Genomic DNA, 20,674 nt, shown 5'->3' with positions numbered 1-20,674 from the left:
GATGAACCCCTTGACCACAAGGTGGCTCCCCCACTGCTCGTGTGCTTGTAATAAAATCCATCGGCTTCCATTTAGTCAGTTTACTCTTCGTAGTTCATCTCCCTTAGGGGTGCTTTTCAGTGATGTATGAGGCCCTATTCTAGTTGAGTCTATTGATAGTTTCAAGTATTATCTAATTTTTATTAATCACTACTCTAAGCGTATATGGCTTTACCCGTTAAAGAAAAAAAATCAGATGTCACCAACTTATTTCCCAAATTCAAATCATTGGTTGAATAACACTTTGAAAAAATAATAAAAAGCTCTCTTCATTAGCGGTGGCACTGAATATTTTAAACTAAAAGAACTTTTTACCACTCATGAAATAAGTCACCTAACATCACCGCCATATATGCCACAACACAATAGCTCTATCAAAAGGATACACCGTCAAATAGTTGAAACTGAGCTAACTCTTCTTCACCAAGCTTCTCTACCTCTATCTTTCTTGTCGCATGCTTTTCAAGCTGCAACTTATCTGACTAATCATCTACCTACTCCAACACTTCACTATTAATCTCCATTTCAAAAGTTGTTTGGTACTGCTCGTAATAGAACCAAACTACGTATCTTCGGATGTCTTTGTTTTTCTTGATTGCGACCTTATGCAAATCATAAACTTGAACCTTGCTCTAAGCCATGCATCTTCATTGGTTACTCCTCCCATCAAAGTGCCTACAAATGTTATGGACATGAGTTGAAAAAGATCTTATTCTCTTGTCATGTTCAATTTGTGAAGTCTACCTTTCCATGTTCCTCGCATCCGCTACCATCTTTCTCTGTCCATGCTCCATGGAGTGTTGCATCAAATACTGCCACTCATTTCACACTATTAGTTCCATCACCTAGAAGAAGGTCTTCACCTTCGCCCGTACCTTCACTTTCTCCAAATATGGACACTATTATTTCTTCTCCTTCGCATATAGAATCTCCTGAAGGAACTTCAAATCCTTCATTGTCTTCTCCACTATGTCAGACAGACACTCATATACAATAAGGTCCCACGTGTAACCATCCCATGACCACACGATCTCAAAACAACATTTATAAACCTAAACAAGCCTGCATCACAACAAAACATCCCATTAGTTTATCTATTGAGCTATTATGTGTAACACAAGCCATTAAAGATCCTGAATGGAGAGCAGTAATATCGGAAGAATTTGATGCTCTAGTTAAAAATGTTATATGGGAGCTTGTCCCTTATCAACCTCATTTTAATGTCATTGGTTGTAAGTGAATTTTCAGGATAAAACGAAATGCCAATGGAATCATTAGCCTCTACAAGGCACGTCTAGTAGGTAAAGGCTTTCATCAAAGGCCCGAGCTTGACTACCATAACACATTAAGTCGTGTTATTAAGATAACCGCCATTAGAGTAGTCCTATGCGTTGCTTTGCAGTTTGGGTAGAAGATCGGACAATTTGATGTCAATAATATTTTCCTTCAAATATCATTACAGGAAGGAGTATATATAAGTCAATCATCTAATTGTTTAAACTCTATCAGACCATCTCACATTTGCAAGATGAAACAACCAATTTATGACTTAAAACAGGCACCTAAAGCTTGGTATCATGAGTTGTGTAAATTTATTTTCTCTCTTAGTTTTGTCCAGTCTCACAATGATGCATCATTGTTCGTCTATGCACATGATTCTATCCTTTGCTATTTTCTAGTGTATGTTGATGACTTGCTAATTACAGAAAATTTCTATCAATTTCAGGAACAACTTGTTTCCACTCTCTCTACATGGTTCTCCTTAAAAGATTTGGGCACCTTACATTACTTTTTAGGGATTGAACTCATCCCAACAACAAGGCCTTTTTTGTCACAACACAAGTATATCAGGAAAATTCTTGACAGATTCGATTTGAGTGGTGCCAAACCTATTGCATCCCCTATGTCCACTTTTGTTGAATTAAAATTGAAAGATGAGACTGCTTTGATTGATGAAAAATCTTATCGACAATTAGTTTTCTCCTTACAAAACCTCAATCTCATCCGTCCTGATATTTTTTACCGTGTTAACAAGTTGTCTCAGTTCATGCAGAATCTCACTACAACTCACTGGAAGGCTCTTAAGTGAGTATTACGCTATCTTAAAGCTACCATCTATCATGATCTTCATTTCAAACATTACTCTTCTGGATGCTTCAAGCCTATTCTGATATAGATTGGGCAGGAAATTTGGATGATTGTAGCTCTACATCTGCCTATATTGTCTACCTTGGATACAATTCTATTTCTTGGAGCTCCAAGAAACAAATAACTATAGCTCGTTCATTCACAGAAATGGAGTACAAAGCTATTTCCTTTACTGTTTCTGAACTTGTTTGGGTTCAAGCCTTACTTCATGAACTACATTAGTGCCCATCCTCAACTCCCACCATCCTATGTGATAATATTGTCACAATTTATGTCAATCCTGTCTTTCATAGTCGAATAAAACATGTTTTTATTGAATTTCATTTTGTCCGTGACAGAATTGCCAAGATGCATTTGTTACATTCCGTATTTTTGCATTTTGGATTATTCGTAAGCTAACGATTATAAATTCAAGGACTTTTAATTTTGAATTTTAAAATGACATGATTCGTTGTAGATGCCAAGTTATATGAATAATTTATGTGTAGTAAAATACATCTAAAGAAGGACCCTTAAGCCAAATCAAAATAGAAGCCATCAAATATGTTTTTCTTAAAGTCACGTTTCGGGTAAGCTGACTTTGGGAGGACATAACCTCTTTATAATTTGAGAATTTGGGAAAACTCTCAACATGAAAGTTGTAGATAATTGAAATATCTTTCCAACCATAGGTCGTGGGACGAAATGTGATATCGGAGTAATAAGATATAGACGTTTTAAGTCTGATAGGCCAAACTAAATAGTGAATTCGGCCCAACCCAATTCTAATTCGGGTCAGGCCCAATACCCACGAAATTAGATCTGATTTTTTGTAACTATTCCTTCATACTTTAGACCAACATAATTCTGGAAATTTCCAGAGAGAGAGAGAAAGGGAGTTCTTGAGAGAAATCTCAAATCCGACCAAAATTCAAGTCCCGAAACCCGAAGCTCATGAAGAGAAAATTATTGTACGTCGCGTTGGCTTCAATTTGAGCTAGAAATCAGCCAATAAGGAGAAGATTTTATGTGGTGCTGCAAATTTAAGGTAATATTAAAGTCTCCTTTTCATTGTTAACAAGTTTAGTTAGAGTTTTAACGGATTAGAACGGAGAAAATAGTGTTATAAACTAGTTTGGTGATTTGTTGAGAGTTATGGGTTAAAGGGTTGTTTTAGGTAGATTAAATAGATGGAATTATCTTAGTGATGATGTATAATAATGGTTGATATTGTTTTGATGTTGTTGATGAGTTGTTGTTCTTGAATTTGGAGGAAAAAGGTGTATGAAGATTGTGAATGTTCAAACCCGTTTTTGGAATTGAGTAGCTGGTAGTAATTCTGGAATATCTCATTATGTAGACCTTCAATTTTAGATATTAAAAATGTTTTGGAAAGCTAATACACGTACCTACAACTCTTATGTTTATGTCTTAGTCTATATCTGCTGTTATTATGTCGAAAACTGAGCATGAATCATAAGACAAATTCTGTCCAGATTCTGGATTGAAAATTCCTTCATGTATAGCTGTTCGTATTTTGATGATATCTCTTTGTAGAAAATGAATTTTGAGTTGATTTCTTTTGCATTGGAAACTTAAGACAGAGATATAAATGTTTCATGAAGGTTATAAAGTCCAGTTTTGCCGTTTTCATTTTCAAAATTTAGATACAACGTGAGGTACTTGACTTTCCGAATTTACTGCTTTGGTAACATGAATAATAAATCTTATTTTGTGTCAATATTTTGGATTGTTGATGTTGGTTGATGATTATATGGCTGGTTTGAAAGTGGGAAAAGTGAGCGGTATAGGGGAGGTGCTGTCCAATTTTTTTTAGAAATAACCTACTAACGATAGACTACGTTTTATTCTTGTCCATAGCTTAATCATAGTGCTTAACGTTTTAATATAGGTTGAGACAATATTGGACAACATATACGTATAAACGCTAAAGGTATGTAAAGTTAACATTTTCTTCTTTTGGCATGATCCATATGAAACGAACGAATGACGTATGCTTAAATTCCAAAGAAACTCGTATTCGTAGATATACTCGGATGGCTACCGTTCTTGATTTTCAAAATTTATATTGTTATGTCTTGACTCATGTGTATGATTCCATCCATCCTAGTTGGTATAACTCATGTTGTGGTATAATTCATATTTTAGTATAATCCATAATTGGTGTGATTCATAATGACTATTGTCTTGGTTTTTAAATGATGGACTATTTTGCTTATTCTATTAAGTCTCCGATAATGATCAAATTTCGCAAGGTTGCTAATGATACCTTATTCGTGCTTATTGTTATGGTATTATTCACCGAGTCCTACGATAGGCCGGGTATGTTATCATGTATGGATTCCACTACATAATTCACCGAGTTCCTTACTAGAGGGCCGGGTACGTGATATGATAATATGATATTATGATGATATGACGATATGATTATGGCACCGAGTCCCATAATGGGCCGGGTATGGTATCAGTGTACACTACTCTATTCACCGAGTCCCTTGCTAGAGGGCCGGGTATGGTATATATATACATATGACGATATATTGATATAATTGTGACACCGAGTCCCATAACGGGCCAGGTACGATATATGATGATGATATGCATGTCTTCATTTTATAAGACATAGGTACAGTGATTTATTGATTATGATACTTGACTCCTGAATCTTTATTTCAGATGTGATCTCCTTTACGGTATTTTATGCTTTATATACTCAGTACATAGTTCGTACTGACCCCCTTTTGTTCGGGGGGCTGCATTTCATGCCTGCAGGTACAAATACTCATTTTGGAGAGCCGCCAACTTAGGATTCTACTCAACGGGTTTGAAGTGCTCCATTGTCTCGGAGCCCAAACTTTGGGTACTAATCCTTATAATGTATATATTTGTGTATTTAGGGGTACGACGGGGCCCTGTCCCGTCCTATGCTATTGTTAATTCTCTTAGAGGTCTGTAGACATATGAGTGGGTTGTATATAGATGTTGTCCGGTGTACTAGTATGACTTATGTTTTTGGACGTTTACATTCAGAATGGAAGCCTTGTCGGCTTACATATTATGTTATCTTATTTTTGACAATTAAGACTCCCCAAGAAATTGGTGATTTTAGTATATATATATATGTAACAGTTTGAGACAACGTGCTACCCATATAAATTCTTTATCATGCTTAATTGCCGATTGACTATAGATAATATGTGTGTATACGAGGGTCCAATTTGGACACTAGTCACGGGGCTAGGTCGTGACAGCATTTATGTGTTGTCCATGTATCCACTGCACTGACTAAACCACTGTCCAGATAAAGGCTTGAGTTTCTTCGATTCAATATTAGTGTTTTCGATGAATCCTCCATCTTACGGGGGCGTGTTAATGATATTGAATATTCACAAGATAAAACAAATCAATCAACAAATCTGCACTCAATTAAAATTTCATGAAAAAAGAAATCAAATCAGATTAGGGATAGTAATTGATTCTAATATATCTGATCACTTGATTTAATTTTTTTTATCAGATTGTAGTTGTGTATGTAGATGTATACACACACACACACACATATATATATATATATATATATATATATATATATATATAATAATAAGTGATATATAAAATTCTTATCCTCTCATATCAAGTCTTTCATAGTTGGGTATATTGATTTATCAAAATGACAATCAACAAACCTTGTCATAAATAAATAGTCAGTTCTAGATTCCAAATAGTTTATAATATAGCAGAATTCTTACCCATCATTATCCCTAACTTTCTTTAGGGACCCATCTTTATGCATTGTGGTGGAGCAATTGAAAAATATACCGCACAACTAAAGATTCTAAGATGAAAAATATTGGGCCTCATTTGTTTGCACTCAATGAAAATCTTAATCTTAATAATTCAGATCTCAATCATTATGTCTGTTTGTTTTCAAGGTCTAAATTTTAATAATTCATATCTTAATCAGTAAGTGTGTTTGTTTTTCTTATTTTACAATCAATTAATGAGTTTTAATAAGTCTGGATGATTAAGATCAATAACAAAGTCTTAGTATCATTAAGATGTTTATTTAAAAAATTCTAAACAATGACAGTTCACAACTATTTCATCTACTTTCACCAATGGCGGATCTAGGATTTTAGGCAACGACAAAATTTTCATCATGGAACTTCAAAATATAAAATGTAAACACATGAAAAAGCCAAAGAGTGTTCAACATCAATTTTTAATATATATATAAAACGTAATTTTTTTGCCATCTACCCAGCACCGACCCCGCTTAGCTTCCCATCAAAAAATGTAAGGGCATAAATTTAACACTTCATCATAAAGAAAAACAATCATATTTGAATATGATGGCAAAAACAGTCAATAAAAAAACTACAATAAATATAATAAATAAAGGTAAAAGAAAATGTTTTATTTTGTATAAACTCTATTTTAGGAAAAGTAGCAAAGCGACAGTAAGTGAAAGAAAAAAAATCCATATAGACAGTAAGGGAGAAAATAATAATAATAAAAAAAGTCTAAGTGAATACAATACTCCTTCCGTTGCTCTTTACTTGTCGTGTTGCATTTTTGAGAGTCAATTTGACTAACTTTCAAAGCTAAATTAAATTACATTAATTTCATATTTTAAAATAAAATAAAATATTCAAAAAATATATGAAAAGTGCTACAAATTATAATTTTTTCCAAATCAATATGATGAAAAAATATATCTTAAAATGTTAATTAAAATTCATATTGTTTGACTCTCAAAAAGGAATAGATTGAATAACAAATAAGGAGAGAAAAGTTGATTTTTCAAATTAAAAGAATGTGTTGACTAGGAATCGAACCCAAATGCAAAAGCTAAGAAGAGAAGAGATGGTTTTTAAAATTAAAAAAATTGGCTAATTGGGAATCAAACCCAAAAACAAGTGCTGTAAACAACCTTAAGCATCCACAAACAACCACTGAACCAATTAAACCATTTGTTATGTGGGTGCTCGTTGCCTTGATATATACACTACACCGAAAGGACCTATGTGGGTCCTCCCCTGACTTTCGTCCACTACCCACAATCATCATTTCAATCACAACTATCATTATCGTCAGTCACCACCAATTACCATCCACAATCACTATCCTCATCCCAATCATAACTACCATTACTGCTAATCACCAAAATCATTATCATCACCATTAACCATCATTTGCAATCATCATTACCGATCATTATTACATCCATTAGTCAATATCAATAATTACTACCATTAGTCAACATTATATATCACTAACCGCCATCATTATTCACCACCGTCACTGATTATCAATATCATTCCACTTCTAATTATCAGTCACCATCACATACCAACAATCATAATTAATCACTACTATCAACCACTATACCATACTATACTACCATAACCACCATCATTAGTCAACACCATTGCAAATTGACACACACAATTACCATTGCTAGTCATCACCACCACCAATTGCCATATAAATTTTAATTTTTTTATTGATATAATATTATAATAATTTAGTGTTTTATTTGAATTTCATATTTTTTATTTTTTAAATCATATATATATATATATATATATATATATATATAGTCGAGAAAACAAATATTTTTAACTATTTGGTATTCAAATTTTAATTCAATGTCTTAATATTTAAATATGTATTCAAATTCAAATTCTGTCCAACTTCATGTCAAACAATTGATTTGCCACCCCTATACACCCGTAGTATAACAGCAAGTAGCAAAGCATCACCTAAAAAAGACTTTTGAGCTCACCTTGTTTTTGACAAAAAATGTCCTTAGGCCGTTGCAATAACAGAAGCATAAACCTTTACGCCTACATATACAGAGAAAATGCCCAAAATAGTCCCTTATTTTGGGTTAAGATTCAATGTCATCTTTGAATTTTTATATAAAGTACTAATAGTCCCTCATGTTTGTAATATTGGTGCAATTTTGATCCTCTCTCAAATTTTTGACTGTTTTTTAAAATTATTTTTTGCCCACAATTTTATGTATGGAATGTTCAATCATCTGTAATAATAACTCCATGTGAGAAAATGTGAGAAGTATTTTGTTTAGAAGGAATATTATTGTAGCTAAAATAAGAAAACCTTGACATATGACGTTGCAAGAAAATAAAATTTGTACTATGCATGTGAAATCGACTCGATGAGCTTTTCGAATTATAGGTGCAATAATATTTCTACTAAATACAATAAGGTATTTTTCTTCTCACTTTCTCCCACATAAAATTATTATTTCTACTAAATATATAAAAAGACAATTGAACATTTTATATATGAAATTGTGGATAAAATCAATATTAAAAAATAGGTAAAAATTTGAGAGAGGATGAAAAGTGCACCAATATTTCAAAGTTGAAGGAGTAGTAGTGTTGCACATAAAAACTCAAGAATTTGCGTGTTAAGTGGGATTATTTTGGGCCTTTTCTCACATGTATACACTTGAAGCAAATTTCCCAATATTTCCAATCTCCTCCTGTTCCAGTTCTACCGCTGCTCTGCAAATTCTTCGCTAATTTTTGGAGACACAAATGTCTCAATCCCTAGTTTCCCCTTTGATTCGCAGCATTGGAACCTCCTCAGTCGGTAACCCACTGTTGCCGAAGAATCGGCCACCGTCTACATTTCCGGTCATTCCTCACCGGAAACTCCCGCTTCGAAATTTAAAGTTATCGGCCAGTAAATTGAGGAGTTTTCAAGCTCACGCATTTGATCTCAAAGGCAACCAAGGGTATGTGTGTATACAGTATATATATGTGTGTGCACATATTGTATGGTTATAAATCATCTAGTAAAATGGAAAATTTAAAGTCAAATTGTTATTAAATATAGAAACGTGATCTCGGAACATGAGAAGTCTGAAGTCAAATTGTTACTGAATATAGAAAGGTTTCTCAGGGTGATCTCGTAACATGAGAAGTCTGAAGTCAAATTTTTACCGAATATAGAAAGGTGTCGCAGGGTGATCTCGTAACATGAGAAGTTTGAAGTCAAATTTTTACCGAAAGGTGTCTCAGGGTGATCTCATAAACTGGAAAGTTTGAAGTCAAATTGTTATCGAATATAGAAAGGTGTCTCATGTAGTAACTTACAATTCCATTCAAATTCATCCTATGTGATAAAAGATAGTCCCGATCATGCTTCAGATAAAGGATGAGGGTTGTCTAGGTTGACGATGAGGGTAAAATAAGTCTAATTATGATCAAATTCTCTGAATATTGAATTCATTGGCATGTGTCCAGTTGACTGTGACTGAATGGACAGAGGACTTATGTAGTGGGTTTTAACTAGTTTGAATGTTAGATATAGCTGATTGTTTGGTTTTACTGGAGCTTCTGTTAGGTTCGAACTTGATTAGAACTATGTTTTTCTCTATCTTTATGAAGAGTTTGTGCATTTTCAACTGGCACTGATTGATTTAATTTAATATATTTTCCCTTCAAATTACGGAAAGAGTTATGTTTTGGGAAGAATAATGGAAGATCTTTGACTCTTTTTCACTCGAGTGTTACATAGGATCTCTTATAATTTCATTTTATGTTTCAGCAAGAATTGATGTTTCCAATTTACTCATTGACATAGTCGATTGTTTTCTATTGAAATGAGCTTACTTTGCAGAATGGTTGAGTTCTATGAAGTTGAACTCAAAGTACGAGACTATGAATTGGATCAGTATGGTGTTGTAAACAATGCTACTTATGCAAGTTATTGCCAACATTGTAAGGTTTACGGTTTTGATCTGCACTAAAGTGATTTACAGCTACCATATATTACATGTGCTTTCCTTCATCAATAAAAGATATATACTGTGCTTTTCCCTTTAAATGAAAAAGGATTTACTCAAGGGAGAAATTTTTTTGGTAACTGATGAGTAGAAAACTAGAAATTACTGGAAAAGGATCTTCTATATCTGTTCTATGTTACTTCTTTGTGACCCTATAGTTAGATCTTCTGTTACCCTTGTTTGTTGGAATGCGTTTTCTCTCTCAATAACTTGAGATGATGTCATCCAAAATTTGGATAATGAATATGGTTTCCTTGGCTCTGCTTATTACTATAACATATTGAATCCCAAATTTGAATGGAACTTATGTGGTCAAAGATTGTTTGAATCTTGTGTTTACACATACTAAATATAAAGCCCGTATCCACTTTGTATGTGAACATAATTGATTGACAAATAGTTGTTTGCCAGAACTTTGCTCCATTATAAATTAGTATCTCTCTTTCCAAAAAAGAGATAATTTTAAGTTAATAATATTTCTATCCTTATGAAAAAGAAGTTAATACCATGTCTATTCAAAATGTTGTTAATTAATTGTCACGAATCGTTACCCAAATGCCCGTGATGCTGAATCAATGATATCACAAATTCAAGTCTTTCCAATGTAATAAGACCTGTTACGTTGTGCGTGACCTATGTATACAGGTTGAGTTTCTTAATTAACCAATATAAATTTTCTGTTTAAATTCTATAAATTTATATCAGATCTTTCTAGTTCCTCCACTATTACTGATTACATCCTTGCTTTGCTCCACTAACCCTTTTCCTTCTCATGGAAAAAAAGAAAAAGGAAAAAGGGAAAGCAGAAACTTAAATTTTAATTGAAGTGTACTGACATGATCATTACTTTAAAGGATTTAAATTCACTCTTTATCTTTGTCAAGATCAATACATTAAGGGATTTTGAACTTGCCTAATAAAAATGGTATTAAACTAACAGCTGCAGAGTTTCTTATGCTAAATTCCAAAAACGGAGCTAGTATACTACTGTCATAACAAATTGTGGCGAATGAATTCTAGCTAGAATAGACAAAGTTCACTGAAATCTGTAGGTGAAAAAAAGAAAGATCCTCCTGCTAAAAAGCTTAAAGTAATTGAACAGTTACTTGTTCGTAATGTTAGTGTATGATCAGACAATCTGGTGGATTTTTTGGAAAGAGAGAAACTAGAGATATTTGAAGGCAAAAAGGAGAATGAAGCTAGTCTTGATAATTGTATTTCTTTGTTTTCTTTTTGGAGCAACATGACTAATATAACATCATACTCATGATGTGGAGGCCATGGTTGACTTTATTTAGCTCACAACTCAGTTAGTGATGACTGCCTTTGATGTGTTCTGTTCTCTATAACAGTATACACTCGATGTTTGGTACGCTTATAAACTTTATTTTATCAAAAAAAATTAAATTAGAATATGACCAGGACTTTTGACAAGAAAGAACAGTAAAAAAAATAATAATCACAGTTTAGCCATCCAGTTAAATAGAAAATAATAAAAGATAACCCAGTGTCACATTGCTAGAGGCAAACAATAATATTTGGATAACTTAAGAGCAGATTGCGGAACTACAAAAGGTGGTAGTTGCTTTAGTTGATTACTATGAGCGGATCGAGTTCGAGAAAGTTTTACTTCTGTGTAGTTCTTTTCTTTACTGATTATTTTCACAATTTTCAATAAGTACTCTTTCCAACTCAAATTAAGTGAATAATTTGATGGCACATGAGTGTTATGGCAACTATTGCAGTTTTATAGTATTTTGTGGAAGTGGGACAAAAGTGGAGCTAGGTGTAATCTTTTAAATTGAACTTTATATACGCAGAAAGGTCTGCCTTTTTCATGATATAGTAAAATTAATTTGATTAGTATAGAGAAAATGGATATTTTTTAAACAAGTTGACATTTTTTGGATAATCTAGAAGGTGGTTGTCACCTAAAGGAAAGTCGTCCTTTCAAAAAGTAGCTAGTTTTACTGCTTCAAAAAATAGCACTGAGCTTGTATTGCATTTTGCATATGTACATGGTGCGTTACTAAACCTCTGCTTCCTCAGTACTATGTACTGAGAGACTGAGCAATTCTATCATATTTGATTATTTTCTATATCATATACATCATTTCTACACCAGAAAGAAGAGAAAGAAATCTTAAATTTAAGCTTGTAAAAGCTTTGTGATTTGCTCTAAAAATTCTTTGTTCCTTTCTGTCCAAAACACCTTCCAGATGCAAACTGGCACTGTGTCACATCTTCTTGTCCTATGCAATCTCCTTTGCTTTCCAATACTGTAGTAGGTTCTTCACTATTTTGGTATAGTCTATTAAAAGGCAGTTTGGTGCACTAAAGCTCTTGTTATGTGTGGAGTCCGGGGAAGTGCCAGACCATAAGGGTCTATTGTACGCAGCCTTACCCTACATTTCTGCAAGAGACTAAGTCCACGGCTTGACCTCGAGGTCACATGGCAGCAACCTTGCTAGTTACGCCAGGCTCCCCTTCTTTTGGTATTGCTATAGAATTTTGGTATAGTCTATTGCATATTTTAAATGCTCAGGAGGAACTTCCATAGCTGTGAGGCCATTGAGAAGTGTACAAACTAGAAACTTATAATTTGCATCTTCTGCCTCCTCCTTGCAGAGGTAACATCTCCCAGAAAACATCATTCCTCTTTCTGCAATTTGTGTTAAGTTAGGCCAGCAGCATGTGCAATATCCAGATGAACCACACAACAATTTCTTGTGCTTTGCTTTTCCATAATCTCCTCCATGTCCAAAAGGATTGTGATGTGAAGTTCACTGTGTTGCGTGGTGTCCAAGTTAGAGAATCTGGTTCATTTGACAATTGTTTTAGTTGTCCCAGTTCTTGTAACTATTGAGCCATTCTTTCCAGCTCCTCATCTATAAGAGGGAAAACAGTCATCAGTTACAACTGATCAAGAAAAAAAAGGTAGCAGTAGTTATCAATTATGAAGTTAGTCTTTGCCTCCATATTTTTCCCTTTCCCTGAGGAGAAGTCTTTATCTTAAATTTTTTATTGTTCTGGGATTGTTGCTCTAGTCTCCTTCTGTACAAGGACCTTACCTCGTTGTATATTACATAATACTGGATATGAAATAGTCCACATCAAAGACTTTCAAATGACAATATTTTAACTTGTCTTGTAGTTATGACTTGTTCTACGAAGTGGTGGTTAGACCGGCTATATTATATGGGGCGGAGTGTTGGCTAGTTAAGGTCTTTCACGTTCAAAAGATGAAAGTTGCCGAAATGAGAATGTTGAGGTGGATGTGTGGGCATACTAGGAGCGACATGATTAGAAATGAGGCTATTCGGGACAAGGTAGGAGTGACCTCGGTGGAAGACAAGATGCGGGAAATGCGACTGAGATGGTTTGAGCATCTGAAGAGGAGAGACACAGATGCCCAGTGCGGAGGTGTGAGAGGTTAGCCATGAATGATTTCAGAAGAGGTAGGGGTAGGCCGAAAAAATATTGGAGAGAGGTAATTAAACAAGACATGACACAGTTATAGCTTACCGAGGAGATGACCTTAGATAGGAGGGTGTGGAGGACCCATATTAGGGTAGAGGGCTAGTACATAGTCTCGTTATTCTTCTGTATTAGTAGGCGCATTAGCGTATTATAATTTATTGTGCTCTGATTTCTATTATTACTCTATTTTATCTGTGTTGTTTTCGCTATTTGCTTTTCCATATCGCTTTGAACTTTTTAGCCTTATCTGTCCCCGTTTTGTGCTTCTATTGAGCCGAGGGTCTCTCGGAAACAGCTGTCCTACCTTGGTAGGAGTAAGATTTGCGTACACTTTACCCTCCCCAGACCCCACGTTGTGGGATTTCACTGGGTTGTTGTTGTTGTAGTTATGACTTATTTTCAATAAATGAAACAGGCCGTCATGAGCTTCTAGAAAGGATTGGCGTAAGTGCTGATGAAGTGGCACGCAATGGTGATGCATTAGCACTAACAGAGCTGTCACTTAAGTATCTAGCACCTCTAAGGGTATGACCCTCATCTAAACATCATTAAGAACCAATAAATATGCAACCAGAAACTTTAGACCTTGATTTAAATGTCCTATTTAATTTAAATTTTCTGGCACATAACTTTGCTTTTGAATATGAAGTATAGATCTTTGGATACATATTGAAATGAAGAAAGGTTTAAGATGTTCAATTTCAAGTGTGAGAAGTTTGGATAAGCATAGTTAAGAAGGTTAAGGTTAATGTCAAAAGGATGATGGGTCTCAGACTAAATGAAGCTTTTTACAGCTGATTATAATGTGACACTGCCTTCTTTCCAAATTACTTGACTTTTTTCTTCAGTAAGAAACTTCTACCTTACCATGAATTGGAGTCGGTACAAACAAATAAGCATTAGTTTGCATTCTGTTGATCTTTATTTGACATGCTTTCAATTGATTATTCTACAATTTAAATTAAACGATTAAGTTAGAGATTTATCATCTGGCTCTAAGTTAACAATTTATTCAAACAAACCTTGTGTTCTGTACTATGACTCAGTCATTTACTTGGGGATGAGAACTTTTTTTTCCTGAACCATTTTTGGTTGCCTGAGGGAGAATTTCTGATCTATTTCGGTCTTTAAGTGATGCTCAAATATTATTCATTAGCCTAGGAAATTGTGCTACCAGCCCAACCATCATTACTTGGTCAAATATCTGTGAACTCCTCTTTGTCATATTGCATTAATTCCCAAGAGCCTTATGCTTTTAACTTGCCTGTGGCAGCCTTGGTTATAGAATAGCTCAAAAAGCATCCCTGGGCTGTTTTAAAATACGACATGTGTGTTGAAAAGACTTCTGCAGCGAACAACTGCCTCTAGTATTTCTTGTGAAACACACCATGGAACATTTGCAGCTGCCTACTTGGTGATGCTACTCCAATTTATTTGACTTGCCTTTCTACTGGTCCCTTGGTTATCTTGACCTGGTACGATATTCTTTTTGCCGAATTCAAACACTTAACTCCAAATGTTACCATAAGAACAAGAAAAAACAGAGGATCGGAGGGGAGTACTTTTGACATTTGGCATAGTGGTACTACATCTCAGTATTTACCTCGTCGCGGACTGGAATTCTATCCGATTAGGAATTTTATCCTGTTAATGGTTCATGTATTTGTTAGTGTTGTCAACTGAATACAGTTCTTCAGATAAAAAATACTACCTTAGTACATCTAGTGTGACTTAATCTGGGAAAACAAAACTGTTTAATCTCTTGTGACTTCAACTGTGAACAAAGCTGCTTAAAATTTGCGTTATGTTATCCTGCATGTTGTCATTGTTTTCATCACTGGTTCAGAGTGGAGATAGATTCATTGTGAAGGTGCGAATATCTGACTCTTCATCTGTTCGTTTGTTTTTCGAACACTTGATCTTCAAGCTTCCAGATAAAGAGGTCAGTTGCGCCTATTACCGTCCTGTTACCTACCCTACAAATTGTTTTTGGGAGGAGGGAGCATAACCACTTGCATATCTTAATGTATTCTTCTACTACTTTTTTCCAGCCCATCTTGGAGGCAAAAGGAACAGCAGTGTGGCTTAATAAAAGTTACCGTCCTGTCCGAATCCCGTCAGAGTTCAGATCAAAATTTGTTCAGTTCCTTCGCCACAAGGCATCTAACTAATGTGCTTCTCAACTAAATCCAGAAGAGTTCTTAAGTTACTGCTTATCAAAAAATCCATAAGAGTTCTTTTGATCAAACATTTTTCTTTGAGGTGAAAGTTTACTCTATTTATATACTGGCCCAAAAGATCTAGCAATGTATATACTTTCCTCAGTCAATATCACTTCTTGTCCCTCAATTTTTAATAAATTCTGAATTAGTCCTTGTTTTTCTACCTTCACAAGGCAGAGGTAAGTTTGCATACACAATACCCTCTCCATACTCCACTTGTGAAATTATAGTGAGATTTTGTTTTTTCTCCTAAATTTAGTCCTTGTAATACCTAAGTACATTTGATCTTCGATTGATTGAAATGTGCACTTTTAATCCCCTTACTTGTCAGTATTTACTAATTTACCATGATTATCAATTGCTCACCATTTAGTCATTTACTTATTTATTTGTTTTGACTTATAGATAAGGGAAAAGATCGATAATGAAGTTCCCCTCTATATTTCCAAATCAACTCTTCCAGATTTTAATGTTAAAGTCAAGAATTATACTTTCTTGGCTTACAAATTATTCTAGTCTATTTGTTCTTTTTCAACAAAAGTTCAAAGTAAAATATGTATTAATTAATACGATTAAATGATATAAGGGTATGTACAAATAGATATATGTATCTATTCATTTGACATAAATAATCAGATGTGGTGGAATTTCTTTGACCATGGAAATTACTTTTATATCCCTTATATTTTAACTAAATTTTCAAACTACCCTTTTTATTCTTTTAACCCTAAAATTCACATAATTTTTCTCATTTAAGCACTTTTATCCAAACACTCAACTGTTTATTTATAAAAATAACTTTCAGCACTTTAAAGTTCTAAAAGCACTTCATACATAAAAGTTATTTTTTTTAAGCCCATCCAAACAGGCTCTAAGTGGAGTTTTAACTTATCCTCTGGAATTCTTTTCCATGTGTATTGCCGAACACTTGAAATTCTTTAGAAGAAATTTTGGTACGTGATGTTCACATAGCTTGTCATATTCTTTCGTAAGATACTTTAATATAAATTCATAATAATTTTAAAAAATTATATACACACTTAATAATTCTATGAAACTCATTTAAAAACATCTTTTTAATTTTTTTTAACCTTTTCACTCTTACCATATATAAAACTTAGAGATTGAACCCTGTCAAGGAAAATTCAACTGTCCCGCAGGCGATAAGTCTAATCATCTGCTGAGTCACGAATGACTTAACAATTAACTCTATGATTTCTCATTATATCTGGGAATCTCTTGAATATCCATATTCTTCACATATGGCCTACCATGTTTTACTTCTTCACCAAATATGATCCTCCACGTCAATTACATCAAACCAAACTTCTTATTTTATCTCTTAACCACCACCTTGTCCTTTTTAGGATAAGAAAGAAAAGTTTGATGCAACAAGTATTTCCGTGTTAATAGGATTTTAGAAAAGACGGTATCTTAAGGAATATGATATATACCATCTATTTTAATACAAATATTAATGACTGTCTTCATGATTTAAATTTGTAATTTATAAATTACACAAAAATAATTTTATCATTAATTTATTAATATTTAAAGAAAAATATTTTATTCATAGATCCAAAAGTTCTTAAATTTTAACTTAGAAAACCTATTTCAATATGAATTAGAACAAACAAATTACAACTAGACATGAATTGAACAAATGAATACTCTTGGAGTAGTCGATTTAGCTCGAAAAAGGTATTCACATTTGGATGACGGCTCAAGAGGAGGTTCTACCATGTGGAAACGCTCTTTAATGAAACTTTAGCTTTAGCTAATCGTGACAAAAAAACCACTGATTTTGCATGGTTGGCCGAAAATGACGATTTATTAATCTATACCAAATAACAAATCTTAAACAATTTAGAATTGCTACTTTAACTCTGAATTATTATTCCAAATCCATAAAAATTGGGATTGTCCACTTCTCCTCTATATATACACAACCCATTCCTTTCACTTTACCAAACCAATCTATCTTTTCTATTCTAGTGGTCTTTCAAGCATAATTTCAAACAGTTTCTGTACAACCAATCACCCTTTTTTTCTATTCTAGTTTTCTTTGAAGCATTTTATCAAACAGTTTCTCTACACCTTTATTCTCCATCTTCTTACTCTTCATTGGCTGAAGATTCAAAAGTATGATCAGCAATTTTGAAGCTGATGTTAAATATCTACAGAACCCATCTTTGATTTCTCAATTCTTTTCTCTTTCGAACATCGAAAAGGTTCCTGAAGTTTACAGTTTCTGGAAATGGGGTGCTCTGTTTTTTGCCATATTTGCTACTTTTAGCAGCTTATTCAGAAGAATTAAGTTTACATTCATTTACTTACGTAGAATAGAGCCTTCTGCTGAGCCTATTCTTCAGTATCTCAGCGAAGATTATGACTTTTCCGATGATGATGACGATGAATGTTCGTCGGTTTCTTCGAATGATGAAGAGCTAATTACACCCACAGGTGATCGAGATTTTTCTGTAGCGGGTAAAAAAAGTAATTTAAAACTTAGACGGCGACGGAGCAGCTACGAACTGCTTCCGCTAACCGAATTTGTCGCCGGAAAAAGTGTTGTAAAGCTCTGGGATTTGAACAATGAAGAGAAGATGAGCAAATTTCGGACGATGCCGTCGCCGTCGCCGGCGATGGTTTTTTGGTCCGATTTGAAGGATGAGAAAGACGGCGTCGTTTCAGCTGCTTATGACGCGAGAATGAGGCGTCAGTGGCCGGCGATATGCGCCGATTGGAGTACAGGAAAAGTGGTGGGTATCGGCGGCGTTGAGAAAGTCTACGTGAGAGATGAAGTCGCCGGAGTTGTAAAGATCGGTGATATGAGAAAAGCGAAAACGCCGGTGGAGATGGTGACGGAGCTTGACGGTGACATGCGGTGGGACGCCGGCGCCGTTATCATTGACGATTACTTCGTTGGACATAAACTTATTTGCTAAAGGGAATTGATGCCATTATACTAATTTATTTGGCGTTTAATTTAACAATTGACGAAATTTGTAATTAATTTAATATATTTTTTTAATTCTTTGTTCTTTTTTACTTGCCAAAAATTTCTTAATTAGCGGAATTCATCGGGGTTCCTAAAATTGGTATCAATTTTCACTAAGACTAAGGTCCCGATGTATCATTTTCACACTTTTTTTACAATCACCCAAATATTTAAAGTGTGTGTAATGCACTCGCCGATAAAGTGACGAATTAAACGAAAACACATGTCATATGCATATCAAAAATAATTCTCAAATAATCATCTTTGAGTAGAGAAAAATGGCCAATAACTTATTGACATGTGTCATTTTTAAAATTTAAATAATAATTTTTTTTTAAAAAGAAAAATTAACAACTTTTATTAACCCACCCTCCCTCTCCAGCTCCACTATTGCCTTTTGTAAAATCATAAATATAATTTTGCAAGTAGTGTGATTTATCTTCTAAATAATATAGAACTTCAATAAATGAAAGAGAAAATATGGAAAAAGTTTCAAAAATCTATCTTGAACTTTGAACAATTTAATTATTTTGAACAATAAATATCTCTCAAAAATTCACTTAATATGAAATAGAGGGAGTATTATTGAAAAAATTGTATTGATAATTGATGGAAGAATACCCTTCCTCTCTATGGTCTGTACATAATTATTTAGTAGTATGAAAATTAGATGAAATTTCCATTGATGTTACTTTTATTTTTTTCATTCGGTGTTCGATATTCGTATTAAAATTTGACTAATTTAAATTTCGTCTCATTCATTTAGGGGAAAGAAGGGGAGCCTTGGAGTAACTGGTAAAGTTGCTGCCATGTGACCAGGAGGTCACGGGTTCAAGCCTTGGAAACAGCCTCTGGCAGAAATGCAAGGCAAGGCTGCGTACAATAGACCCTTGTGGTCAGGCCCTTCCCCGGACCCCGCACATAGCGGGAGCTTTAGTGCACCGGGCTGCCCTTTTTTTCATTTAGGGGAAAATGGATCCTACTAATTTTTTTTTCATATTCAAAATTCGATCTCGAGACCTTTAACAAAAATGGAAAAGCAACACCATCTGATGCACCACATCCTATGTTAATTTGATTGAGCTGACTTTCCAATTTTTAAAATTAACTGGTTGTCTATACATAAGTATTTTAATCTTTTTTCTACATAAATTTTAGTATAATATAAGGTTTACTTAAGGAGTGTGTATTGGTTTGCTTAGCTGGTGATTGAACCTACCATTTTATTAATTAGATTCTTTTAAGATTTTATTTCGAATTAATTAGTAATTTTTTAATCTAATTTGTACTATAATTGAAGGAATATTTTTTTTTAATTATTTTTTACCCCCATTTTGGAGGATTTATAGTGTTTCCACACTTCCCCTCCATTTTGACGAAAGAGTCGAGAGTTAGCTTTCTCAAAATATTGCAATAATATAAGTAATGGATCATTGTCCAATTCCACCAATTTAAAACTACTTCATGCTTGCTTTAAAGTTTTCTTTTTTTCTAAAAAATGATGAATAAGTGTGTCATAAAATAGAAAAATCTTATGGTTGAAAACTATTTAATTATGTTTTACTTTATCTATAGTCTCTATATATCATGCGTAAAAAATAACCGATAAATATACGTTAATTTTCTTAAAATCAGATGATTCTCTTTTTAAAAGAAATTATTGATAATCCAATGGAGTTTGTCAGGTTTTAACATTTTTTTATAGTGTTATTAGCAATGAACCATTGTCATTTATTTTAATTCGTAGTGAAGATGAATTATTTTTAACTATATTGGAGCTGAGTTAAAAATTAGGAAGTGGGTATTTGAGTTAAACCCAGCTGACCCGAATAACATAAAAATAATAATACACGTGGAGTAATTTAATTGGAACTTTTGTACTTTTGAAAAAGTGTTTATCAACACGCACTGAATAGTTTACACTGAATAATGTTTTTTATGTTTAAATGATACATGAAAATG

At 33.7% G+C, this 20,674-nt stretch overlaps 2 protein-coding genes and 1 long non-coding RNA gene across 3 annotated transcripts; all 3 read left to right on the top strand.

The window, feature by feature from the left end:
- Window positions 1-3,008: 3,008 nt before the first annotated feature.
- Window positions 3,009-5,189, top strand: LOC129871299 (uncharacterized). The gene is made up of 3 exons (XR_008762233.1): window positions 3,009-3,214; window positions 4,079-4,120; window positions 4,960-5,189. It is a non-coding gene; the product is annotated as an uncharacterized LOC129871299 (long non-coding RNA).
- Window positions 5,190-8,614: 3,425 nt separating this feature from the next.
- Window positions 8,615-16,034, top strand: LOC129870726 (acyl-acyl carrier protein thioesterase TE3, chloroplastic-like). Its single transcript, XM_055945574.1, has 5 exons — window positions 8,615-8,956; window positions 9,844-9,944; window positions 13,905-14,014; window positions 15,336-15,431; window positions 15,541-16,034. The coding sequence occupies exons 1-5, from the start codon at window positions 8,757-8,759 to the stop codon at window positions 15,658-15,660; spliced, it is 627 nt and encodes a 208-aa protein (XP_055801549.1). The 5' UTR covers window positions 8,615-8,756; the 3' UTR covers window positions 15,661-16,034.
- A 1,593-nt stretch (window positions 16,035-17,627) lies between these two features.
- LOC129870695 (uncharacterized) lies at window positions 17,628-19,004 on the top strand. The gene has a single exon (XM_055945540.1). It carries the CDS (start codon window positions 17,856-17,858, stop codon window positions 18,657-18,659), a length of 804 nt encoding a protein of 267 aa, XP_055801515.1. The 5' UTR covers window positions 17,628-17,855; the 3' UTR covers window positions 18,660-19,004.
- The last annotated feature ends 1,670 nt before the right edge of the window (window positions 19,005-20,674 follow it).

Source organism: Solanum dulcamara, chromosome 10, assembly GCF_947179165.1.
Source record: "Solanum dulcamara chromosome 10, daSolDulc1.2, whole genome shotgun sequence".
Lineage (NCBI taxonomy): Eukaryota > Viridiplantae > Streptophyta > Magnoliopsida > Solanales > Solanaceae > Solanum > Solanum dulcamara.
This window is presented reverse-complemented; position numbering and strand designations above follow the sequence as displayed.

Excerpts from the sequence above, each read along its gene's own strand:
- LOC129870726 (XM_055945574.1), top strand. The coding sequence starts at position 8,757 with ATGTCTCAATCCCTAGTTTCCCCTTTGATTCGCAGCATTGGAACCTCC. Across the intron at positions 9,945-13,904 it reads TGCAAGTTATTGCCAACATT|GCCGTCATGAGCTTCTAGAA; the intron begins GTAAGGTTTACG and ends TAAATGAAACAG. Across the intron at positions 14,015-15,335 it reads AGTATCTAGCACCTCTAAGG|AGTGGAGATAGATTCATTGT; the intron begins GTATGACCCTCA and ends TCACTGGTTCAG.
- LOC129870695 (XM_055945540.1), top strand. The coding sequence starts at position 17,856 with ATGATCAGCAATTTTGAAGCTGATGTTAAATATCTACAGAACCCATCT.